At 39.7% G+C, this 20,847-nt stretch overlaps 1 protein-coding gene across 36 annotated transcripts in view; it reads right to left on the bottom strand.

The window, feature by feature from the left end:
- Huwe1 (HECT, UBA and WWE domain containing E3 ubiquitin protein ligase 1) overlaps positions 1-20,847 on the bottom strand; it is a 122,283-nt gene that overhangs the window by 16,982 nt on the left and 84,454 nt on the right. For 26 of the 36 annotated variants that reach the window (XM_076918660.1, XM_076918662.1, XM_076918669.1 and 23 more), the window contains 20 exons: positions 20,647-20,814; positions 20,029-20,174; positions 19,564-19,630; positions 17,748-17,965; positions 15,191-15,402; positions 14,617-14,799; positions 12,311-12,483; positions 11,816-11,964; positions 11,017-11,092; positions 10,059-10,157; positions 9,335-9,468; positions 8,975-9,143; positions 7,455-7,683; positions 6,802-6,980; positions 6,437-6,526; positions 6,138-6,292; positions 4,056-4,101; positions 1,877-2,164; positions 525-780; positions 182-312 (listed from right to left, as the gene is read on the bottom strand). In XM_076918660.1, coding sequence (XP_076774775.1) covers positions 182-312; positions 525-780; positions 1,877-2,164; positions 4,056-4,101; positions 6,138-6,292; positions 6,437-6,526; positions 6,802-6,980; positions 7,455-7,683; positions 8,975-9,143; positions 9,335-9,468; positions 10,059-10,157; positions 11,017-11,092; positions 11,816-11,964; positions 12,311-12,483; positions 14,617-14,799; positions 15,191-15,402; positions 17,748-17,965; positions 19,564-19,630; positions 20,029-20,174; positions 20,647-20,814 — 3,168 coding nt within the window. The remainder of the gene's footprint in view (positions 1-181; positions 313-524; positions 781-1,876; positions 2,165-4,055; positions 4,102-6,137; positions 6,293-6,436; positions 6,527-6,801; positions 6,981-7,454; positions 7,684-8,974; positions 9,144-9,334; positions 9,469-10,058; positions 10,158-11,016; positions 11,093-11,815; positions 11,965-12,310; positions 12,484-14,616; positions 14,800-15,190; positions 15,403-17,747; positions 17,966-19,563; positions 19,631-20,028; positions 20,175-20,646; positions 20,815-20,847) is intronic. The other 10 variants (XM_076918670.1, XM_076918686.1, XM_076918691.1 and 7 more) reach the window with 5 other exon arrangements.

Below are 20,847 nucleotides of genomic sequence, written 5' to 3'. Positions count from 1 at the left end.
TTGACTTCTAAGTCTGAATTTATTCCATTATGTAACACCTACATCCTCTTATTGCTAATGTATCTTCAACAATCCCCACCCCCGACTCATACACCTACCTTGAGGAAAGTGTTTGGAGGGTATGTCCAAGCAAGAGTTTTTGGAAACAGAAACTATATCATTATGGCACACATGAACTTACCAGCAAGGGGATCTTCTTCTTCACTGCTTGTTGAAGGTAATGGCTCTTCTAGAATTCCACGAGAATCTGCTCCAGAGATAGCCACGGCAGAATCTCTGGTGGAAGAACTCTCAGAGGATGCAGGGGGGGAGCTAAGGAAAAGAAAACGTTCTCAGGTTGTTCTTTATAATGTTTTCCCATAAAAAGCAAACAAAAACCAAACAACGAAAACATTCCTACTATCCATTTCTCAAAAAGAAACACTAATCACAGTGCAACAAGCATGCCCTACAATGAACAAGTGTGAGTTCAGCTTGAAATAATCTTTAATGAAATAATCTCCTATTGGCTGTAGAGAACCTACCTGTCCTCAGGTGGCTGGGTGGATTCTCTTGACATATCAGGTCTGCCTTGCACTTCTGCCACAACTGATGGGGCATCCCCAGGAGTGGAACTGCCTGCTGTGGGCTGCTCAGAACTGCCAGCTGCTGGAGTGTCACCCACAGCCTCTTCTAATGTACAGGAAGCCAGGCTGCTGGTGTCCATGGGGGAACCTTCTAGCTGACTGCTGACAGCTGTTAATGCATCTGAATCTTCAGCTCTCTCTGGGGAGAGAGAGGCTAGAAGGAGTAAGAGTGAGAAATTATATGGCTGCTTTGAATCAAGGCTATATAGCAGGCAAGGTCTTTGGTAGGGTTGTTTCCTTTTGCAACAGTTAGTATAGACTTTTCACTCATCTACATTGATTATCTATTGCCTACTCGTCCATCTCAACTTGTTAAGACTTTTCTATGTACTACACATGTCTGTGAAACAATGTCCCTAGGTAAGAATTTTGGTTCTCTGTTTTCCTGTAGGCACCAGTTATATACACATGCCAGTGGTTCCAGTTATCTAAATAGACAAGGTTCTTGTGATGGTTACTGTTAATCATCAATTTGACCAAATCTAACATTACCTAGGACATGGGCCTCTGAAAACATCTTTAGGGAATTACCACCATAGGTGGAAGCAATCCCAGGAATCTTGGGCTGTTTAACTGAAAAAGGAGCACTGAGAAGCATGCATGTATTCATTGTTTTATGCATAATGATATGTGACCAGTTCCCTCAAGTTTCTGCCGTGACTCTCCCTGCTATGACAGAATATAACTTGGAACTATGAGTCAAAATAAACCCTTCTTCCCTTAAAATAACTTGTCAGATTATTTTATTACAGCAACAGAAAAAGAAACTGTGACAGTTCCTGACAAAAACAAAACTGACATCTTAAAAAATCTCTCCAGGCTACAGCATAGAAACTATGGTATAGTGAACTTAGTTTCAATTTCCCTTGTTAGAAGAATTCTGATGCACCATTTTAAGTAAGTGAGAAGTAGGTATGTGAATAATGACAGGAAAAACTAAACAGTCTAGAATTTCAGTTTATGAAGGCACCACCAACTTTGAAAAATTATTTTCAAGCAAGTTAAATAACAAACCTTACATGATAGTTCAGAAATGAATACTGCCTAGAGAAATGGTGGCATATCTAATACTATCATTAAGATATACAATAATAATTAACTGAGGACACAAATCTCAGCTTCAATTAAGAAAGCTGAAGTGTAAACTAAGGATTCTGAGCTCCTAAATCTTTAAAGTGAGAAAGCAGAAAAAGTGACAAAGATAGCAACTCTTTTTTTAAATGCTCCTTTAAAATCAATATTCTACTCACTTATGGTGGGAGCTGGAGATAATTCCATTTGAGTTGTTTCTGCTTCTCCACTTGGTCTTGCGGGACCCAATTCCTCCAGCTCTATAGGCATCAATAGCTGTGTAGAGTTTCCCACTTCTTCAGCAGGGGACTGCAGTTCCTGAGGAATCTCTCCTAAGGGTGGTGGGGGTGGAAGTGCTGGCTGCTGCTGGGAGGGTTGTAAGGTACCAAGTGTCTCCTTAGACTCAGATGTAGGTGCATCCGTTGAAGAAGGGGTTGTTGGATAGCTGTCAGGCATAGGAGTCCCATCTTTATTGGAAAGAATAATATTCAAGGTTAAGGGGAACTTAGCAAATGACCATGGGAAGAATCCAATCAACACATAAAGCCTGGTAAGGACCCATTCAAACAAGACATGAAAATCTTTCTCAAATCAATCTGTTCCCAGAAACAGTTCTTGGCTGGCATATCATAATGAAGAGGGCTAAGTCACAATACTATGTGTCTCAACACCAAAGATATGACTCTGATGATCTAGAGAATACAATATTTTCTATGTTCCAGGTAGAAACAGTTGCATACCACATAGATAGGGGAAGGCTACCCAGAAAAATCTACTAAAAGCTTATAGAGCCTTACATTTCTTTATCTACTTGGAACAAGAAATGGTCAGAATTTATCCATAATTCTACATTGCTGCTATTGTTTACAGACAGGGTCTCATACAGCCCAGGCGCCTACTGAGCTCACCCTGAAGCCAAGGCTGTCCTTGAACTCTTGCTTTTCTTGACTCTGCCTATTAAATTTTAGAATTGCAAGTATGAACCAACATGCCTGGCTTCTTATTCAAAATTCCTTAAGTACAGTTTTCATTCATACACTTCATATTCTATTATGAGTAAATGAAGTTATATATAGAATCAAGGAGTACAAGAATGTCCAGTTTGTACTCAATGGTAAAAAATGGTAAAATAATCAGTTAATATGTTCTAATATATGGACAAGTCATTTAACAGTATTTGACTCACACTATCATCTGTCCCCTTCTACCTCCCTTTATTATAGTCCTGTTTGTTCACTAAATGTTTACAGCTTTTCTCTAATGGAGTCAACATTGTCAAGACTTAATGTGAATATGCAACATACCAGGGAAAGTAGTAAGTTGTATAGTTATCTTCTTATTGGGGCCTAAAATCCCTACCCCACAACAATACAACTTACTACCTCACCCCAGCATGTGCAGATGTGTCTAGTAAGGGCAGTAGGCAAAAGGCCATTTACCTTGTAGCATAGACCCTTTCATATACCTTTTGCTAGATTAAGAGCACTGGGACATCTATTCTCTTGTCAATGCTTTTAAAATATGTAGGTTTTGGTAAAACAAGTCTCCCAATTCAATGGCAGAAGATTTAAGTTTCCAAAAGCAAGTTTGGAATAGACATGAGGGAAACATGATACCACACTGACAACAATGATAAAAATGATTACTGACCATTGCTAAGATGATTAGAATAGGAAGTCTTCCCCCTCCCCCCTTCTCACTCTCTCTCACACCCCCCCCTGTAAAGCTATGATCCCCCAAATCCTACTTCTAAAGACAATGTTGTTAAGACTTTTAGATTCCATAGAACACAAGGATTTTAGATTAAGAATGAAAATGACTAAGTACTTTTGGATTTTAAGAAAGAAAAAAAAATCCAGTAATTTAGTAGCAATATTTTGTTATCCAAGATCTAGGACAACATAACTTCTAAACATAAAAGTCTTTGCATGTAATAAGTCTAGCTCTGAAACATACACTAGACTTCCCCGTGTTAATTTTCACTGAGGACTGACAACTGAGAACCACTGCCATCAGATGTTCTAATCAAGTGCCATACCAAAGGATGTACCTCAAAGATGTACATGCCTAGTTTGTGGGGGAAAAGAATAAGATACATAACCTGTGTACATATCAGACTGAAACACAGCATAACCATTAACAAGAACCATTTGAATAGGGCTAGTTGGATGGGAAGTGTACCACCGTGGGAAAGACAGTAGACTGTATAGTTATCTCCAAGATGGGGTATGACCCTAAAACTATACAATCTACTACCTCATCCCACAGAGCACCAGTGTCCATCTTCAGCCAATATGGCCATCTATTTGGAAAGAATCCACTGATTAATTAGCAAGAGTGGAAGGGAGGGAGGGTTACCTGAGACATTCTGTTCAGTGGAGTCATTTGTCTTAGATACAGTACACTGCAAAGAGAAGAGAGACTATTGGGAAACATTTACAAGCACACAAGAAAAGTCAAATATGATGTCATTATCCCTTACCTAGACTAACCAGGGATTCAGTGACCTGGCCATGTGGGCATTTCAGAATACAAAATATTATCCAATTTCTTTACATATACTAATGTTCAACAGCTTTGGAGAGGACTTGGAGATATAGCCCAGCAGGAAAGTTCAAAAGTTTACCATGTGTGAGGTCCTAGTTTTTATCTCCAACAACATACTAGAAAGAATGCACTAGGTTACACAAAGGCAAAAGTATGGGAGTGAGCAGGAAATGAACAATGAGAGAATAAAAAAAAGAACATATCAGAAATAAGAACATTTGTGAGACAGGATACTCTCAGCTCCATCTATTTCTTTTCTTTGTGTTTATTATTTTTTTCTACTCTAGCTTTGTTTTGGGGTATTTATTGCTTTATATCAAACCTTGCACACACCAGTGAAGTATTCTTCGACTGAGCTATAATCCAATGTCCATTTTAGCTCTTTTAGTCATATACAATGTTACTTTTTAAAAAAAGGTTTATCTATTTTATGAGTACAATTATAGTTGTCTTCAGACACACCAGAAGAGGGGGTCAGATCCCATTACAGATGGTTGTGAGCCACCATGTGGTTGCTGGGAACTGAACTCAGGACCTCTGGAAGAGCAGTCAGTGCTTTTAACTGCTGAGCCATCTCTCCAGCCCAATGTTTAAAGCAAAGTTTAATATAAGGATATTTGTTAGAGCAAGCCTATTACTATAAACCAATACCTCAATGTGTCTGCACTAATTTTATTTAGCATGTTAGGAATCAAACCTGGACCTTGTACAGACTGGGAGAGTGCCCTATCACTAAGCTATACCCTCAATATTAATGCCCCCCCCCACCCATTTCTTTTCATGTGTAGGAGTATGTGCCTGCATATATATAAGCTTGGCTTATGTAGAGCAAGCACATTACCACTGAGCCAATCCCAGTGATTTTTAATATTTTTCTTTGCCTTATTGTTTTGGGGTAAGAGCTCTCTGAACTGAACCTGGTGTTTGTGGGGATTTTTTTTTTGTTTTGGTTAGGCTGAGACCAAAAGAGGGTGTTGGATCACAGGGAATTGGAGTTAATTTTAAGCTGTCACGTGGGTGTGAACCAAACAAGTTAATCTCCAGCTCCTCATGTCTTTATTTTTAATAAGGAGCCAGAGAAGTCAAGGATACCACAAGAAAAATCTACAGAATCAAGTAACCTGGGACCACAAGGGCTGAGACTGACCCACCAACCAGAGAGAAGGACCTAGGTCCCTATACATATGTAACAAATTGGTCTTCACGTGGGACTTCTAACAGCAGAAGCAGCAGCTGTTCCTTACTGTAGTGTGGCCTGGCCCCTTCCTTCCCCTAACTGGGCTGCCTTATCTAGCCTCGATAAAAGATATATCTACTGCAATTATGATATACCAAGGTGGGGGCCTCCTGTTCTCTGAGGATAAAGAAATAAGGGGAGGGAACGTGAGGGGGAAGGACTGGGAGGGGAGGAGAGGAGAGGAGAGGAGGGTAGCTTTATTGGTATGTAAAGAAATTAAAAAAAAAATTACCTACTATACTAACTGCTGAGTAGGATATACAACAGCCTTCTGCTCCCTTCTTTTTTGTGTTCCTATTAGCTTTTATCCATATACATTAATTGTATGGTAATAGATTTCAGGTGGGAAATGGAAGTGAGAACCAAGAACGTGGGCTGAGTGAGGGTCTACCTTTAGGCCTTAGAAAGATAGGTAGGACTATTGTGTAAGGAACCATTTTGGTTTACATTTCCCTAGTAAGGTAACGGAGAAATAATTTACCTCTGGGTTTGATTTTTTTTTCATTCTGCCTAAAAACCAGATGAATAAACCTGGAAATGATCAATTTTCCATGTTAAATGTAATGTTCTAGAATATTTTGGTGGTTTAGTACTATGAGCATGGCAAAACCATAATAAAAACAAACTGATACATCTTTTAAGTCCTTTGGAGTCACCTGGGCACTCTGATCTCTGTTCTCCTTGTCTTCTTTGCCTTTGTCTATTATTTTTGTTTCTTCCTCAGCCAGTTGTTTCCTGCGTTTCTCCCTTCTCTCTTCTAGTTCCTCATCTCTCAAGAATTCCAGGTGATTGACAATAGGCACTTTAACCACTACAAGAAAAAGGTAAAGATCAGAGGCTGCTTGGAAAGGTAGAATGGCAGAGCTAATAGCCAGAGAATCAAAAACAACTTTCTGCACACTCATTCTAGCACTGAAAGGCTCATTAATACCCTGATATTCAAGTTGCCACAGACCTGAAACACAGTCATGCATACTCTCAGCATCAAGAACTTTGCATTCCTCTGTCCATCTGGTCAGAGCTGTTGGGATGCTGGACAGGGTTCCTGTATGAGAACAAAATGAAGTGAAATTTTTGGATTTATGAAGTGTTGATTGACCTAAAAATTACAGTATTTTCCTAAAAGGACCCATGATCTGTCACAAGTTTTGCTGTTAACAGGCACTCAGAGGCAATAAAAAGTTGTTGCCCTCGGCTAAGTCACCAAGTGGTTTTGGCTCCTATAAAATGTTGTTTCTCCCGGAAAGATACTCTTCTATTCTCCTTAGGATCGAACAAGAATCAAAGAACTCTATCCTCCCTCTTACTGAATAAACTTGCCTGCTTGACTAGTGGCTGTACTCTGGTCGTGAAAAAAGTCATCCAGCAGCTCGTCATCAGACCTGGCGATGATATGGACGTCATCATTGCCCACTAGGAGGCGGGCCCGGCCTCTGCTTTGTAAGGGAAGGCTGCTGCTCAGCTGAAGAATGTCAGCAGCGGCGGAGGGACCAAGCAACCTGTAAGGTAATGGTAAGGTACCACTTTCACTTTTAAGTCCACAGAAACCTGTTACCCGAGATCCAGCATATAGATCTATTCAACTTATAGGGTTATGGGTAGACTTAATCATATGGCATCTAACTTTACTACGACTCTTATTAGCATGTCAGTTTGATAACTTTGAGATTAAACTGCATATCATTGTATAATTCCTTGAACACCTAAGTATTACTAGGAAGCTTTCCTATGCTAGACACCATGTTAGATGTAATGCCTCTGTTGTATACCTTTAAGCCACTTATATTCATTGACCCACTTACTATGGGGCACACACCTTATTTATGAGGTGACCCACTTACTATGGGGCACACACCTTATTTATGAGGGACTGTTTATCCTTATGGTCAAGACAATGATGAAGTTCAGTTAAAAATTCTTAAGAGCTCCATTGAGTCCAACTTCTCATTGATTCTGCTTCAACACAAACTCACCTCTGGAGTATAAGAGGAGGGTTAGGCTGGCGATTCCCAGGGTAGTGAACATGAATGGTATGGCCTGTATTGGCAGTGAGCTGTCTTAGGGTTCTTTGACTGCGACCGATGCCCTGGGTAAGACGAGTTGTGGAAGAACCACTGCCCAGTGTCAGGGAGCTGTGATCTGCATGGCGTACCATCAATGGGTGGGTGGTAGGGATATTTCCTGGGGATGGGGGAATGTCTGCTGCAAGGAAAATATGCAAAAGGAGTCAGTGCCAAAAATAAATTGTTTTCCATGGCTGTTCATGTGTAGAACCATGTCTCCTGGGTCTCATATGGAAATGAGATCTTTTTTTTCTCCTCCCTCATCATTACCACACTTAATCCAGTCTCTGATATAACCATAGGTTATGCCACCACCTCAATGTAATCCTACCTTTCCCCAACCCACTTTCAACACAACCGTAGTGATGTCTCTAGGCACTTCAGATGCTGGTCCTTTGGCTTTAGAAGACTTTGCTTCCTTTCCTCACCTGTTCTTTTGTTCTCAGCCCAAGATGTAACTTCTAAAGTCTAACAAGTCAGGTTAGGTATACCTTTACTCTGTGCATTACCATACTAGAATGTGGTGCCTTCTTATAATTCCTTACAGACCAAAAGTTCCTAGAGAGGGTAAAAACTCCTGTTTTTCTTTACCACCTTTATCCTCAGTACCAAGGATCGGTAGGCACATCTCAGATATTCATTCCTTTTGTTGAGTGGACAAAGGCTCAAATATAAGGAAGGTTGACGAAAAAAATTCTAAGAGTATCATAGAAGACATCTTGAAAATTATCTACTGCTCATTTTGTTTTTCTCTTCATGCTTTTCATTTACAGGTGACAAACTGAGGCTCAGAGGTAAAAGATTATGGCCAAGACAACAGACCAAAACTGTTAAAAGTATTTTCAGCTATATTATGCTTGTGATTTGAGGTAAGACCTGTCCCATGAAGATAGCTGGAGGCTAAGAACTCGTCGCTACAAGGGAACGTTGATGTTGATAGAAAAGGAGTGGAGAGATTCATTCTCTCTCCCGATCAGTTGCATCCATGATGAACAGGGAATATATAAAATCCACTCCCTAATGCCAGGCTCAGCGATGTCCATCCAAACCCTTGAGATCCAGCGTTACAAATTAAGGATTATTGATTGCCCTGTCACTGCAGTGTGCATTCAGGTGCCTCATGTAGTCAGACTTGGTCTCATTTTTTTTTTTTTTTTTTTCAATCAAGCAAGACATCAAGTTGTCCAGGCTCTAAGAGCTCCCTGTTTACTGAGGTGGAGATAGTAAGAGCAGCCTCCTCCGATTCCTTCTTGCAAGTATATGTATGCTATCCAGAGAGATGGATTCAGACATCCTTTGACCCAGGATGTCAAGACAGTAAAAGTGGTGTCCTCTATCAGATTGATGGCTGCTTTAGTTCTGCTTGGCTTACCCTAGAGAAGGGTATAAGAATCAATAGGTAAAAACCCAGCTGAGCCCCTGTATCTTACTAGCACTGGAGAACATGTTGTCAAACTCAATGATGAGATCATCCTCCCGGTCAAAGCGCTCAAATCGGACCAAGGGAGAAGCGTTCATATCAGGGTAATCCTCATCCAATTCCATCTCAGAACCATCGTCATCATCATCTTCATCTCCTTCTTCACCTTCATCATCCTCCTTAAGGGAAAATACGAGATGGAGAATTGCTGGAGGTAAGTGTTTTCTGAAGCCTGGTGCCATGGCCACATGAGCACATGAGGGAGGGAGGCGACGAGGCTAGCTAGTAACCCAGATTGTCCGTTTTTCTGTAGTTCTGTGCTCCCATGGAAGAGGTCATCTGAACCAACCCAAACACAGTCCCCCCTCACCTGATCATCTTCCTCATCTTCCTCCTCCTCCTCCTCTTCATCCTGACTATCATCCTCATCCTCGTTACTGCCACTGCTGTCCTCTTCCTGAGTGTGCTCTTCCTCATCCTCAGGGTCCAGGATATTCATGGAATCTAAAACAAAGGGAGCACATTGGAGGACTATACTGAGTAGCTAGAAAACAGGCCACTGTGGAGGCCGGCAGACTGAGTGGGAAGGCGATGGGGTATCTGACTCTAAGAGAGGAAGAATCAGATCTAGGGTGATGTACAGACTTAGTGAGCCAGCCCAGATTTCCTGAGAGTGCCAATCAATGCATCGACACGCTGAGCAGGGTTGCTGAAATGTGGAAGCTGGCTCCACGGAGGTGCTTGAGGAGCCATGATGTAGGGGGGCTTGGCCAAGTCTGTCGGTGCCCCCTTGCCTTTCCAGTCCTATTTTGCTACTGACTGCATCCTGTTGATAAGAGGGAATCTGGAGCGATGACAGCAGGTGGGTGAGAAGAAAGCGAACCAAGTAAGAAGTGACAAACTTTGGGCAAGCAGTAGTAAAACGTTATTTGAAAAACTGGCTGAGGATAAAGTGGATGGTGTATGTCAGCGCATGCAGACAGATGCTTCCTTATTCTGCACATGTGGGCAGCTGCCTCCAGGAAAACCCTAGTGTAGTGTCTGTCAGACGTGCAGGGCAAGAAGGGAGGCCTTTCTGGCCTCAGCACTCTCACCTTCTCGGTTGGCCTGCAAGGTGGAAGCTTGGCTGAGGTTGGAAGGAGCTTCATCCATCAGCACGTCCTCTTGTGATTCATCCTCTCCACTTCTGCTCACTGAAGGTTACAGAGCAGAGCCTTCACTGAACAACAGAGGACTTCCCTTTCCAGACTGGGTGCGTCTAAGTAGCTATGTACACCTAATAGATATCCACGCTTGGTTTTTTCCTCCTTTTTCTTTTTCCGATGAGGGAGAATACCTCGATTCTCTGCTGTCAACTATCTAGATGAGCTTGGCCAGTCACTTTACCTGTCTGAGTCTCAGTTTCCTCATCTGTAAAATGGAACGATCACATCTGTCTTGCCAATCCCACTAATTGTGCAATCACAGAGTACGATGGATGTGAAAAAGCTTTGCATCTTTTAAGAATACATGTCTACTTCCATTTATCCTTTGGTTTTCTTGACCAGTAAAATAAAAACATAAACACCTTCACAGTGAGGTGGCAGCTGGTTTACCTTTGTCCTTTTCCATTTGTGACTTAAAAGGGGTCATCCTTAAGGAATGACCACTCTTTTTTTTTTTTTTTTTTTTTTTTTTTTTTTTACATTATTGAGACACAAAGGCAAAAAGCCCTTGGACTTCATTGAAGAACTGAAAGAAAAGCATTTTCTCATCCTACAGCCTGTTCTAGGCCTCCATAAATAAACACTCTTTTGATGTGCCTGATGTTATCATCTATACTTATGGTCACCCCACCACCACCCGACACACACAACAATTCAGACCTGTCACAGGCCTGAAGATAGCTTGTTAATTTCTTTTCTGTTAAGATCATCAACATGAAGACAAGCAGCAATCTAGGTTGGCTATGAGCCCTTAGGCAGAGCTGAGCAAGCAGATGATGAGAAAAAGGGTCCTCCCAAGAGACACTGAGACAAAGGAAGAGGCTTTACTCAGTTCTGGGGCTCTCACCTATAATTGTACTGTTCCCAGATCCGCCATCCCTCTCAAGCAACTCATCTATCAGGTCCTCCAGTTCATTCTCAACCTGGAGAGAAATAGAACATACATATGGATGCACACAAGTCTATCATTGTGCTAGCACTGAAACCCTTTTAAAAAGCCAGCAGGGAGCATATGTTTCTATGATAATACGTGATAGGAGGTTACATAGAAACCACATACTTGATGCTATTAACACACAGATTAGCACATGCTTCCAATAAATCCACACTCACAGTCTTTCAAATGGGTCCATCCTGGTTAACTGACACCAGGCTAGCCTTTAAGACTGTCCAGAAATACATGCAGATCACTTTAGAGCCAGCAGCTAAGGTTCATAGGCACAATTTCTTACCCACTGCTACCAAATTACCATGCTTTCTTTAGTATCTTTAGAAGGCTGGCATTTAAATACCCCAGTGAGATCTGGTGGTATGGCATAAGATGGCGCTAAGTAGCTTCCAATAATGATCAGAGCCAAATAAATCAAAGACACTGTACCCAAAGGCCTCAGGTCAGTTTACTTTAACATTGCTTCTGTGTCTTGTTGGGATCTGTACTATTTCACAGCACATGGCACCTTGGCTCTGCCCCCAGCCCCACTTTGACTAAAAACATTCAAACACATTTGTTGATCATCTATTAAATATATCTGTTTTCCTCTGAAGACCTCATTGAGGCAAGATCTAAAGTACTCACCCACCCACAACACTTGGGAGTTTGGTTCAGTGCCACAACAGAAGAATGTTGGAATGATCTGCCTCCCTACCTGCATCTCTTGTGAACTGAGCACCTCAGGCTGCCCAGCAATCACCACTGAGTCGGTTTCAGCCTCCCCATCCATGATATCCCCATCTGCCACCTCTGTCTGAGTGACATCATGATCTTCCTCCTGCACTTCTGCCTCCCCAGGCTCGCCTGAAACAATCAACCAACCAGTATAATAATCAAAGGGTGTTTATATGCTGGGTATCATGAGGCAAGCATGAATACAATGACTCAACTTTAGGCAAATTTATAAATTCTCAGAGTATAATAAATGAACGTGTGACACAGGAAAAGACTTGGCTATTTGTCAGGGTAGCCAAACAAAGCTGCAATGTGAAGAAATTCCTTGTGGGGCAGATTTCCACAACATTATGACATATCTATTTGCAAGGCCAGCAAGTTCTCGGGAAAACAACAATAAGCTAGAACAATTTAATTCCACAAGCACCAACTCCCACCCACCCAGTTCCCCAGTCCATTCATTCTGATTCCCTACCTGGGTCTTGCTGATGGCTACTTGAGTCCTGAGAAGCTCCTTGGGCATCCTGCTCAGACTTGCTCTTGCTAGAAGCACTCTTGCTGCCAAAAAGGCTACTGGGCTGGTTTACAATCCGGGAAAGTGTTTCCAAGGGTTTTAGAGCAGCATTGACCGTGTTGGCCATATTTGGACTGAGGTAAAGAAAGATACAAGACCTAAGGACAGAAACACTAGGTGCTGATCTGCTAAGTATACCAAAGGTTCTTATAATGGGAACTATTTAGAAAAAGGTGCAAAGTCAGGAACTTTCAACTTTGACTTGGGGTTTTGAATACTATTTGATTTTAAGACTTTGAAAGAATGAATACAGCCCAGTAAAGTAAAAGTTAAATCAATGTCACTTTTCATGAAGCACATGAGAAACACTTGAGTAGAAGCCAGAATAAACTCTGGATGACCACATACAAATAGCAAACTACTTCTTAGACTATCTAAGGAAAAACAGAACCATCCAGCTAATTACCAAACAAAAACATCTCCAAACTCCTTTATTTTGTCGTTAATCTTTTTAAAACACAGCATCATGTAGTTAGCTCATGCTAGTCAAAGTCTCTATGTAATGAAGATTGACCGTGAACTTCTGATTCTCCTCCAAATTCCAAGTGCCGGGATTATAGGTGTGTGCCACCACACACCTAGCTTTTATCCTTAAGAACACAATGACCACTTTTAAGTCTATAAAATGTAGGATTTATAGAGTTCACTAAAAATATCATAGTATCTGCAGTTAGAGATGTAACATTTCTAAGTATTATAAAATACATGAGGCTAAGCTGGGCACACTGAAACTAGAGAGAGGTCCTGTGGATCCTGTAGATCTAACCGCAATCTCTGGTACCAACCAACACTAAGGTGAACCAAAGCTCATGGATATTACAAATGAGCTTATGATATCATTATAGTAAAAGGCTTTCAAAAAAATTAAAGGAATATGAACTGTTTAATTTAAGCAACAAGAACACTGATGGGAAAGGACTACAGGCATGATGAATATTGAATGAACTGACAGTGATAGGGATATAAAGGCAGGACTGTTTAATCATTGAAGGCTAGTTGACCCACATGCGTCCCTAAGTGATGGGAAGAGTAAGTATGTTGTTACTGTTTTTCTTAAAATGTTTTAAAAAAATGTTCACATAATGGAGTCATCACTCAGGAGATCATCTGTAACACATTACCTTGAATTATTCAGCATTGCTAAATGTGCAAAGAAAGGCAATAGATTTTTTTTTTTGAGACAGTGTTTCATGCAGTTCAGATAGGCCTTGAATTCTTGGTCCCTTCCATTCTGCCTTCTGTGTGCGCGGGTTATAGCTATTTGCCACCAATCCTGATTTATGCAATGCTGGGGATCAAACCCGGGGCTTCATGCATACTAGCCAAGATTCTACAAACTAAGATATATTCCTGCCTAGAGAAACAGACTTTTTGATATCAAAATGTCCTTCATGATCTTCACTGGATCCTGGATCAAAACACACTCCCAAGGCTATTGAAGGCACAATTAAAATAACCAGGAACATGTGAATACAGATCAAAGAGAATATGATTATTAAGCATTATATGGCAAGCTTTTAGGGTATAAATGTTTCATTTTCAGGAAATACTTGCTTAATATTTCGAGGTTAAATAGTATGTCTTTAAAAATTAATTTCCAAGAACTGAGCACCAGAAAAGCAAAACACAAATAGAGCAAAAACGCTACCATTAAATGACTGAGTTTGGAAGTTTAACCTCTAAAAAAAAATTGGTAGCATTAGGGAGTGCTGTTAGTAAGTGTTATTATTGAGCTTAACCTGAATTTGAAGAATTTAGACAATTAAAAAAAATTAATAGGTTAGCTGTGCATGATATGTGTATACACTTGTTTGGAAGGCTAAGACAACTGCTGAGATTGCAGATTCCAGTTTAGTAGGCGATCTTAACAGGGATTACTAATGGTAGGTTAAAAAAACCTTGTTTCCACATGATAATAGTATGGGATGTCTATCACCTAAGACAGGTTTAAACTGTTGCAGTAGTTTAAATAGCCAACTCTGTTACAGAATACAGTAAACTACATTACAAGGAAGCAAATGCACCAAATCTGGAAGGCAAGACTTTTGTAGAAAAGCAGTCTTCATCATTTCAGAAAGTATCAAGAGTAACATTAAACCAATTAAAATCTACCCATTTTTTAGTATACACATCATAATTTTTACCTACATCTGATGCTTTCTTACAAGAGCAGCTCACCAACGACATGGGACAGGATATTACTTTACCTGGACAGGTCTAAGCTGTGAGGAACTCTGGCCAGGTCATTGACTAGTCCCTTCTTCAGGAACAGCCGAATTATGTTGTTCATGCCATTATGCTGAGTCTTGGCTGTGGCACTACTGTAGAAGCTGGAAGTGGAGGGGCAGGACTCCATGATAGTACTGATGATACACATCACTGCCTGGAGTCTGGGAGAGAAGTTTGATACCTCTGTCAAGTGAATACAGCCCATTTTTAAATGATGTCTTTACTAACTTGCCTTAGATAATCCTCTATGTCTTTTGCATTTTCTTCTGGAAATAATACCTACAAAATATACTACAAAGTATACTAACTAGAATTCTCTTTCTAGTTAGTATACTTTGTTTACTACAGAAATTTTAAAACCTGCTCAATTTTCTGTCTACATATAGTGAAAATATCTCATTGATTTTTCTAAGTTGTATACCTACTTCAGTTGACCATGGGTACCAGACATTGTATGTACATTGTGGGTGTGACCACAAGTTCAAGAAACCGTTGGACCATAGAGTAAGAGATGCTCTGGCTTATCAGTACTAGGCCAGGCATGGGCTTTACCTGGCATGTTTCTCTGTACTCTCAGCCATAGCAAGCGCCCGTCCCAGGGCTGCTTTTACTTCATTCACTAGGGCCACCTGGGCATCTGTGCCACTCCCCGCAGCAGCCAGACTTGCAAGGAACAGACGGGCCAAGGCAGGTGTGTCCTTGTCTTCTGCATTCTGGGTGTGTGGGAGAAGGTGGTCCAGGACAAAAGCTAGCACACTGCAGTCCTGAAAAGTCATTAATTGTGACATTTACTAACAAGTGCAATTAAGCCACATCATATGTATAGCAGCAAAGTAGATACTTTTTCTTTCAAGTCATCCAAGGTACAAGCTAGGTAAATAGTAAACTAATTAGAAATCTTCAGGAGGCTTTATAAAGCTTCCAGATCCCATATATTTCTCACCACATGGCACTGACAGCTATAGAGCTATCGCTTTGCTTTCTACTTCTTATTTTTGAGATGTAGCCTCACACAGTATCACTGTGGCTGGCCTGGAACTTGTTATAATAGACTAGTATGGCCAATAAGTCTCTCTATTGCCAGGATTAAAGATGTGTGCCACCACACCCAACAATACTTAGAATTTCTTAATAATAAAAAATTTGAGGGTGGGAATCATATATAGTCTAGGCTAGCCTGAAAGTTTCTCTAGAGTGCTGGGATTCCGGGAGAGAGATAACCATATTGGGTTCTTTTTTTTTAAATTAAGATTTATTTATGTATGAGTACACTGTTGCTGTCTTCAGACACATCAGAAGACAGCATTGGATCCCAATACAGATGGTTGTGAGACACCATGTGGTTGCTGGGAATTGACCTCTCAGGGCCTCTGGAAAAACAGCCGGTTCTCTTTATCACTGAGCCATCTCTCCATCCCCTGGATTTATAAAAATTTGAGTGACTTTAATGGAATTGATTATAACCAGCCAATAAAATAGACTGAAGTAAATTAGTCTGATAGGTGGATAACCTAAGACATAAAGAAAAGTAGCTTCCACCAAGAATTTAGTCAAGGGTAGAGGATTCAATATCCATTTTTGAATGCTACAATGCCTTTGACATTGCAATGTGTGTGAGACCCTGTACTGAAAACTGAGAGCTGAATGAAAAAGAACATAGTCAAAGATACAAATAAATAAAAATTCAATATAGAATTATTTAAAAACGGCAAAAAGGCCCGACAATACAGGAAGTAAGTTAAGACGAGTCCTTCTTCTACTCTATAATTTCTGTTCTGGGTTATATTTTTCAGGCAGATTTTGGAAGAAGTAAAAGCTGTGCAACACTGTAAATCTCATTCAACTCACATTTTTAATAATGACTTTATGTCAAATTTAATCAATAGAACATACTTCAGGATTCTAGAGATTGGAGAACTGGACAAACTAACCCCAATGAAATATAAAGTTAAAACTTCTTGAATCTTAGTAATGTCATATATCATATTAGTACAATCTGAGAAGAGCTGCAATGTAACTACACAACAAGCACTTAGCTTAGAATCAAAGACAACGGTTTCAATTGTAGTTCTGGCCTTATATAGTATGCCTTCACTTGTATCTCTGAAACTTATCTCCTAACTCTTAAGGAGATACTTTAACTAATAACTCTGAAGTGGAGGGAAGGATATCAATGGTATTTGTAAAACATATAGCCACACCTGTAAGATGTTTGGATGAGCAAGATGCTCAAATACATTTATAGATAAATGTTTTGTTCCATAAATCAGGAGTACAACTTATATGAATAAAAACTTTGATATAAAACCAAGTATATATAAATTTATTTTGCATATTTATTCATATATTTAATATATGAAGGGGCTCACATATACAATACATAAGGAATCTAATGAAACAAGTGTTAACTGGCATTCAAGCATAGTTCCAGCTATTCCTGAGGGTGGGAAGAACCTGTCCAGGAATTTAAGGCCAATTTGAAGAACAAAAGAGCCAACTGACCAACTGACCAACCAAACCATGAAAATATAGTCATTAAGGAAATGCAAATCCTAACCAAAAACTACTAACAAACCAACAGGAACAAACAAAATGAAATATCATGTGATTACACAAAGTGAGAAAATCAGAACTCTCATAAACTACTAGAATACACACTCTGGTTAACTTCAGTTACTGTTAAAGCTATATAAATTTGTGTTCTAGAGCTCAGCAATTATTCTTAAGCATATATCATCTGTATATTTATATAGGATATATATTAAGCATACATATATCATCTGTATATTTATATAGGATTATTACAGTGACAAACAGAAAAATGACTCAAATGTATATTGACAACAGAATGGATAGAACGATTATGTACATTTATAACAGAAATCACAACCATGAGAAAAAACTCTAAATGCAAAAAAAAAAAAAAAAAAATTTGTCAAGCCAAACAAGTAAGATACAAAAAGATTTCATCAACTGACTTCCCAACAGTTACTCTGATTGCTTCCTATCTTGGTGAACCAGTACTTGGCATTCATAAGTTTCTAACATAGTCTAGGCTGTAACCAAATTATCAAAGTTTAACAATGAAAGAAAAAACTGGAAATATTACCTCTTTGATCAGCTCAGACTGGCCCACGGTATAGCTGTAGTTTGCAATCAGGGTAGCAATACCAACATAGGACCTCACCAATTCTGCCAGAAGTCGAAGGATAGTAGAAGTAGGCATTAAAGGTTTGCTGCCCTTGCCTTTCTGCTTGCCTTCCTCAGAGGTCCGGTCCCCTTCTTTATCTTTCTTCCCTTCTCGAGTCTCCTCTGGAGTTGAAGCTCCTGAGAAAACAGGCAAACACTCAATTTTACACTGGAATAACATTAAAAATCAAGCCACAGGTAGAAAGAAGACACTATTCCTCCATTTTAGGCCATTTGTACAAATCAAACACTGATTACCACTGTAGTTGAATGACAAAGAAGATGAATATGAATAAAACAGAATAGGGAGGCTTGGACCAACCATCCATGCACCTGCTATTACCTGATGTTTATGCAATTATCTCCTAGAAATAGTATTAGTACTAATACTCTAAATATTCATTTCTCTTTTGTTAGTACATACTTGCCTAGTACGAACTTATGTAAGTCAACTAAAGTGACATCTAGATACATAGAAATATTATGTGTCTTTTATATTTTGTGGAAGTATGTGTTCATTCCATTAGTTACAATTGTTGCAGTCTCCCTTCACTAGACAAAACTCTTTATAGTCTGCCAAATACTAAGGGCAAAGACATTTTTCTTTGACTAATAGGCTATTACCCAGTAAGGCCATCAAAATAAGTTAGCAATTATTTTATTGATATTATTTTTAATTATATGTGAATACATGTATGAGTGCAGATGCCCAAAGAAGCTGTGAGCCACCAGAAATAGTGCTAGGAACAGAATTTGGGTACTCTGCAAGAACAACTAGGGTTAGAGCTCTTAATCATTAAACCCAAAGCTTCTAAACAAACCATTATTTCAATGATTGAGTTAAAAAAACAGTTATTTTTAATTGTATGTGTGTGGGGCATGTACTCAAGAGTTTGTGCTGGTGTCGAGGCAACCAGATATCAGATCCCTGGAAAGAGTTACAAGTGGTTGGTTGTAAGTGACATATGAGTCTTCAGAACTGAACTCAGGTCCTCTGGAAGGTAAGATGGCTTACTTTCTTACAATTTAATCTCTTGGAACTAGTATATTAACCAAAGCATCTCCTAAATTTTATTTTAAAGCTCTATTAAAGGAATCAACTACAAAAAGTATATTGCTATAATCATGTCAATGGCATACACTCTATAAGTCAGTTCTCATCAAACAAAACAAATATATGGATCTGTACAAATAGTACAACCAAAGGACATTACTATAGCAACAAGTTAATTGAAATTACAGTTCTATTAACTTCATCAGCCTGTATCTGCAGAACAACTCTTAAAAGAAAAAAAAAAAAAAAAAAACAACAACACCTGCAGCTCCATAGGAGGAACAATAATGTCAACCACCAGACACCCCAGAGCTCCCAAGGATTAAACCACCAACCAAGGAGTACACATGGCTCTAGCAGCATATGTAACAGAGGATGGCATTATCTGGCATCAACGGGAGGAGAAGCCGTTGGTCCTGTGAAGGCTTGATTCCCCAGTGCAGGGGAATGCCATGGCAGTGAGGTGGGAGTGGGTGGGTGGGTAAGCATCCCTTAAAAGAGGGGGGAGAGGGGAGAAGATAGGAGGGTTCCAGGGGGAAACCTGGCAAAGGGATAACATTAAAAAAAATCACTTAGTTGAATAAATGTAAATGTGACGCTGACATGTGTTATTCTCCTCTAGTCCAGAGACAACCAGTTTCTTTATGTTTGCAACAGATAATACAAAAAGGCAAATTGTTACCCTCTCCTTGGGAGGTTCCAGTTGTGGAAGTTTCAGCAGGGGCACCATCTGTAGCAAAGACCTGACTCTGAAAGAGGAATACATGTGAGTTATGATGAATACAAGTGTTCGGACTCCTTTTACAAGTAATGTCTGATCTATAATCTATAGGAAGCTCTCTCATAGTTTCCAGAATAGTCAAGTAAAGAAAATGCCAAAAATATATTATTTTCAGCAATAAGTAATTTACACAATATTAAAATTAATACTTTTTCTTCTAAACATGGTCTCAGTATATAGTCCAAGGTGGCTTTGAACTCATAAAAACCTGCTTGTGCCTGTCTCCTGAATGCTGGGATTAAAGGTATAAACCATCATTCTAACAAAAATTATACTTTTAAAGCTTCCTTTGGATAACCCTAGATACTGAGAAAGTAGGGTCAGTGGAAAGAGAAGAAAAATGTACAACAGCTGGAACTGACTTACATTTAAGGAAAAACCTGACTGTGTATCGAAGTCGCTGCTCTGGCGAGTAAGTGACCGGTACTGCTGGTACACATCATCACCCATGTCTTGCAGGAGCTGGCCAACCTCTTGGGTTGTTCCCCCGGGTTTAGGATCAGATTTGTCTGCTAGAAAAATATAAACAAACATCTAAATTAAAATATGGTCCTTTAATTTTGCAATATTAGTACAATGTTCCTAGGGCTGAACTTAAAGAGCACCAGTGTAGTGATACTGCTGTAGAACAAACAAATATAACTTGGTATACACAATATAACATGGTATGTAGCATGGTATACCACCTAGTTTTGTGAAAATGCCCTTTATAATGCTTACACATTAGTTAATGAATTTCTCAAAATGTATGCCTGTCATTACTGACCGAGCATGATGTGAATGCTGGAAAACTGAATCTTGGTTTTCGACAAGAGTGGCAGGTGTTCTTACCTTCTGGGCCACTTATCTCATCACAATCCTATTTACCTTTTGATCTCAGGAGTGTGGGCATAATGCTTACTAAGCCATGGGCTAGCTGAAATGACCCACGTGAGATAATGTCTCCTTCAGAACACTGATTCCAAAAGTTGGCCAGATACATACCTTCCTCTGGAGCATGGTATGCAGCCAAAGCATTCAGCATATCATAGATAACTTCCTTAATAGTATCAGGAATAACAGGCAGAGATGAAGGCTTCAAAGGTGTTGTCTTTACCAGCTGTACAGCATTAGGACCTTTAATTCTAAGATTCTCAAATTCATCATCTGAAGCTATGCCAAAATCAAAAAGTCAAGTCAGAAAAT

Source organism: Arvicanthis niloticus, chromosome X (assembly GCF_011762505.2).
Source record: "Arvicanthis niloticus isolate mArvNil1 chromosome X, mArvNil1.pat.X, whole genome shotgun sequence".
In the NCBI taxonomy this organism is placed as follows: Eukaryota; Metazoa; Chordata; class Mammalia; order Rodentia; family Muridae; genus Arvicanthis; species Arvicanthis niloticus.
This window is presented reverse-complemented; position numbering and strand designations above follow the sequence as displayed.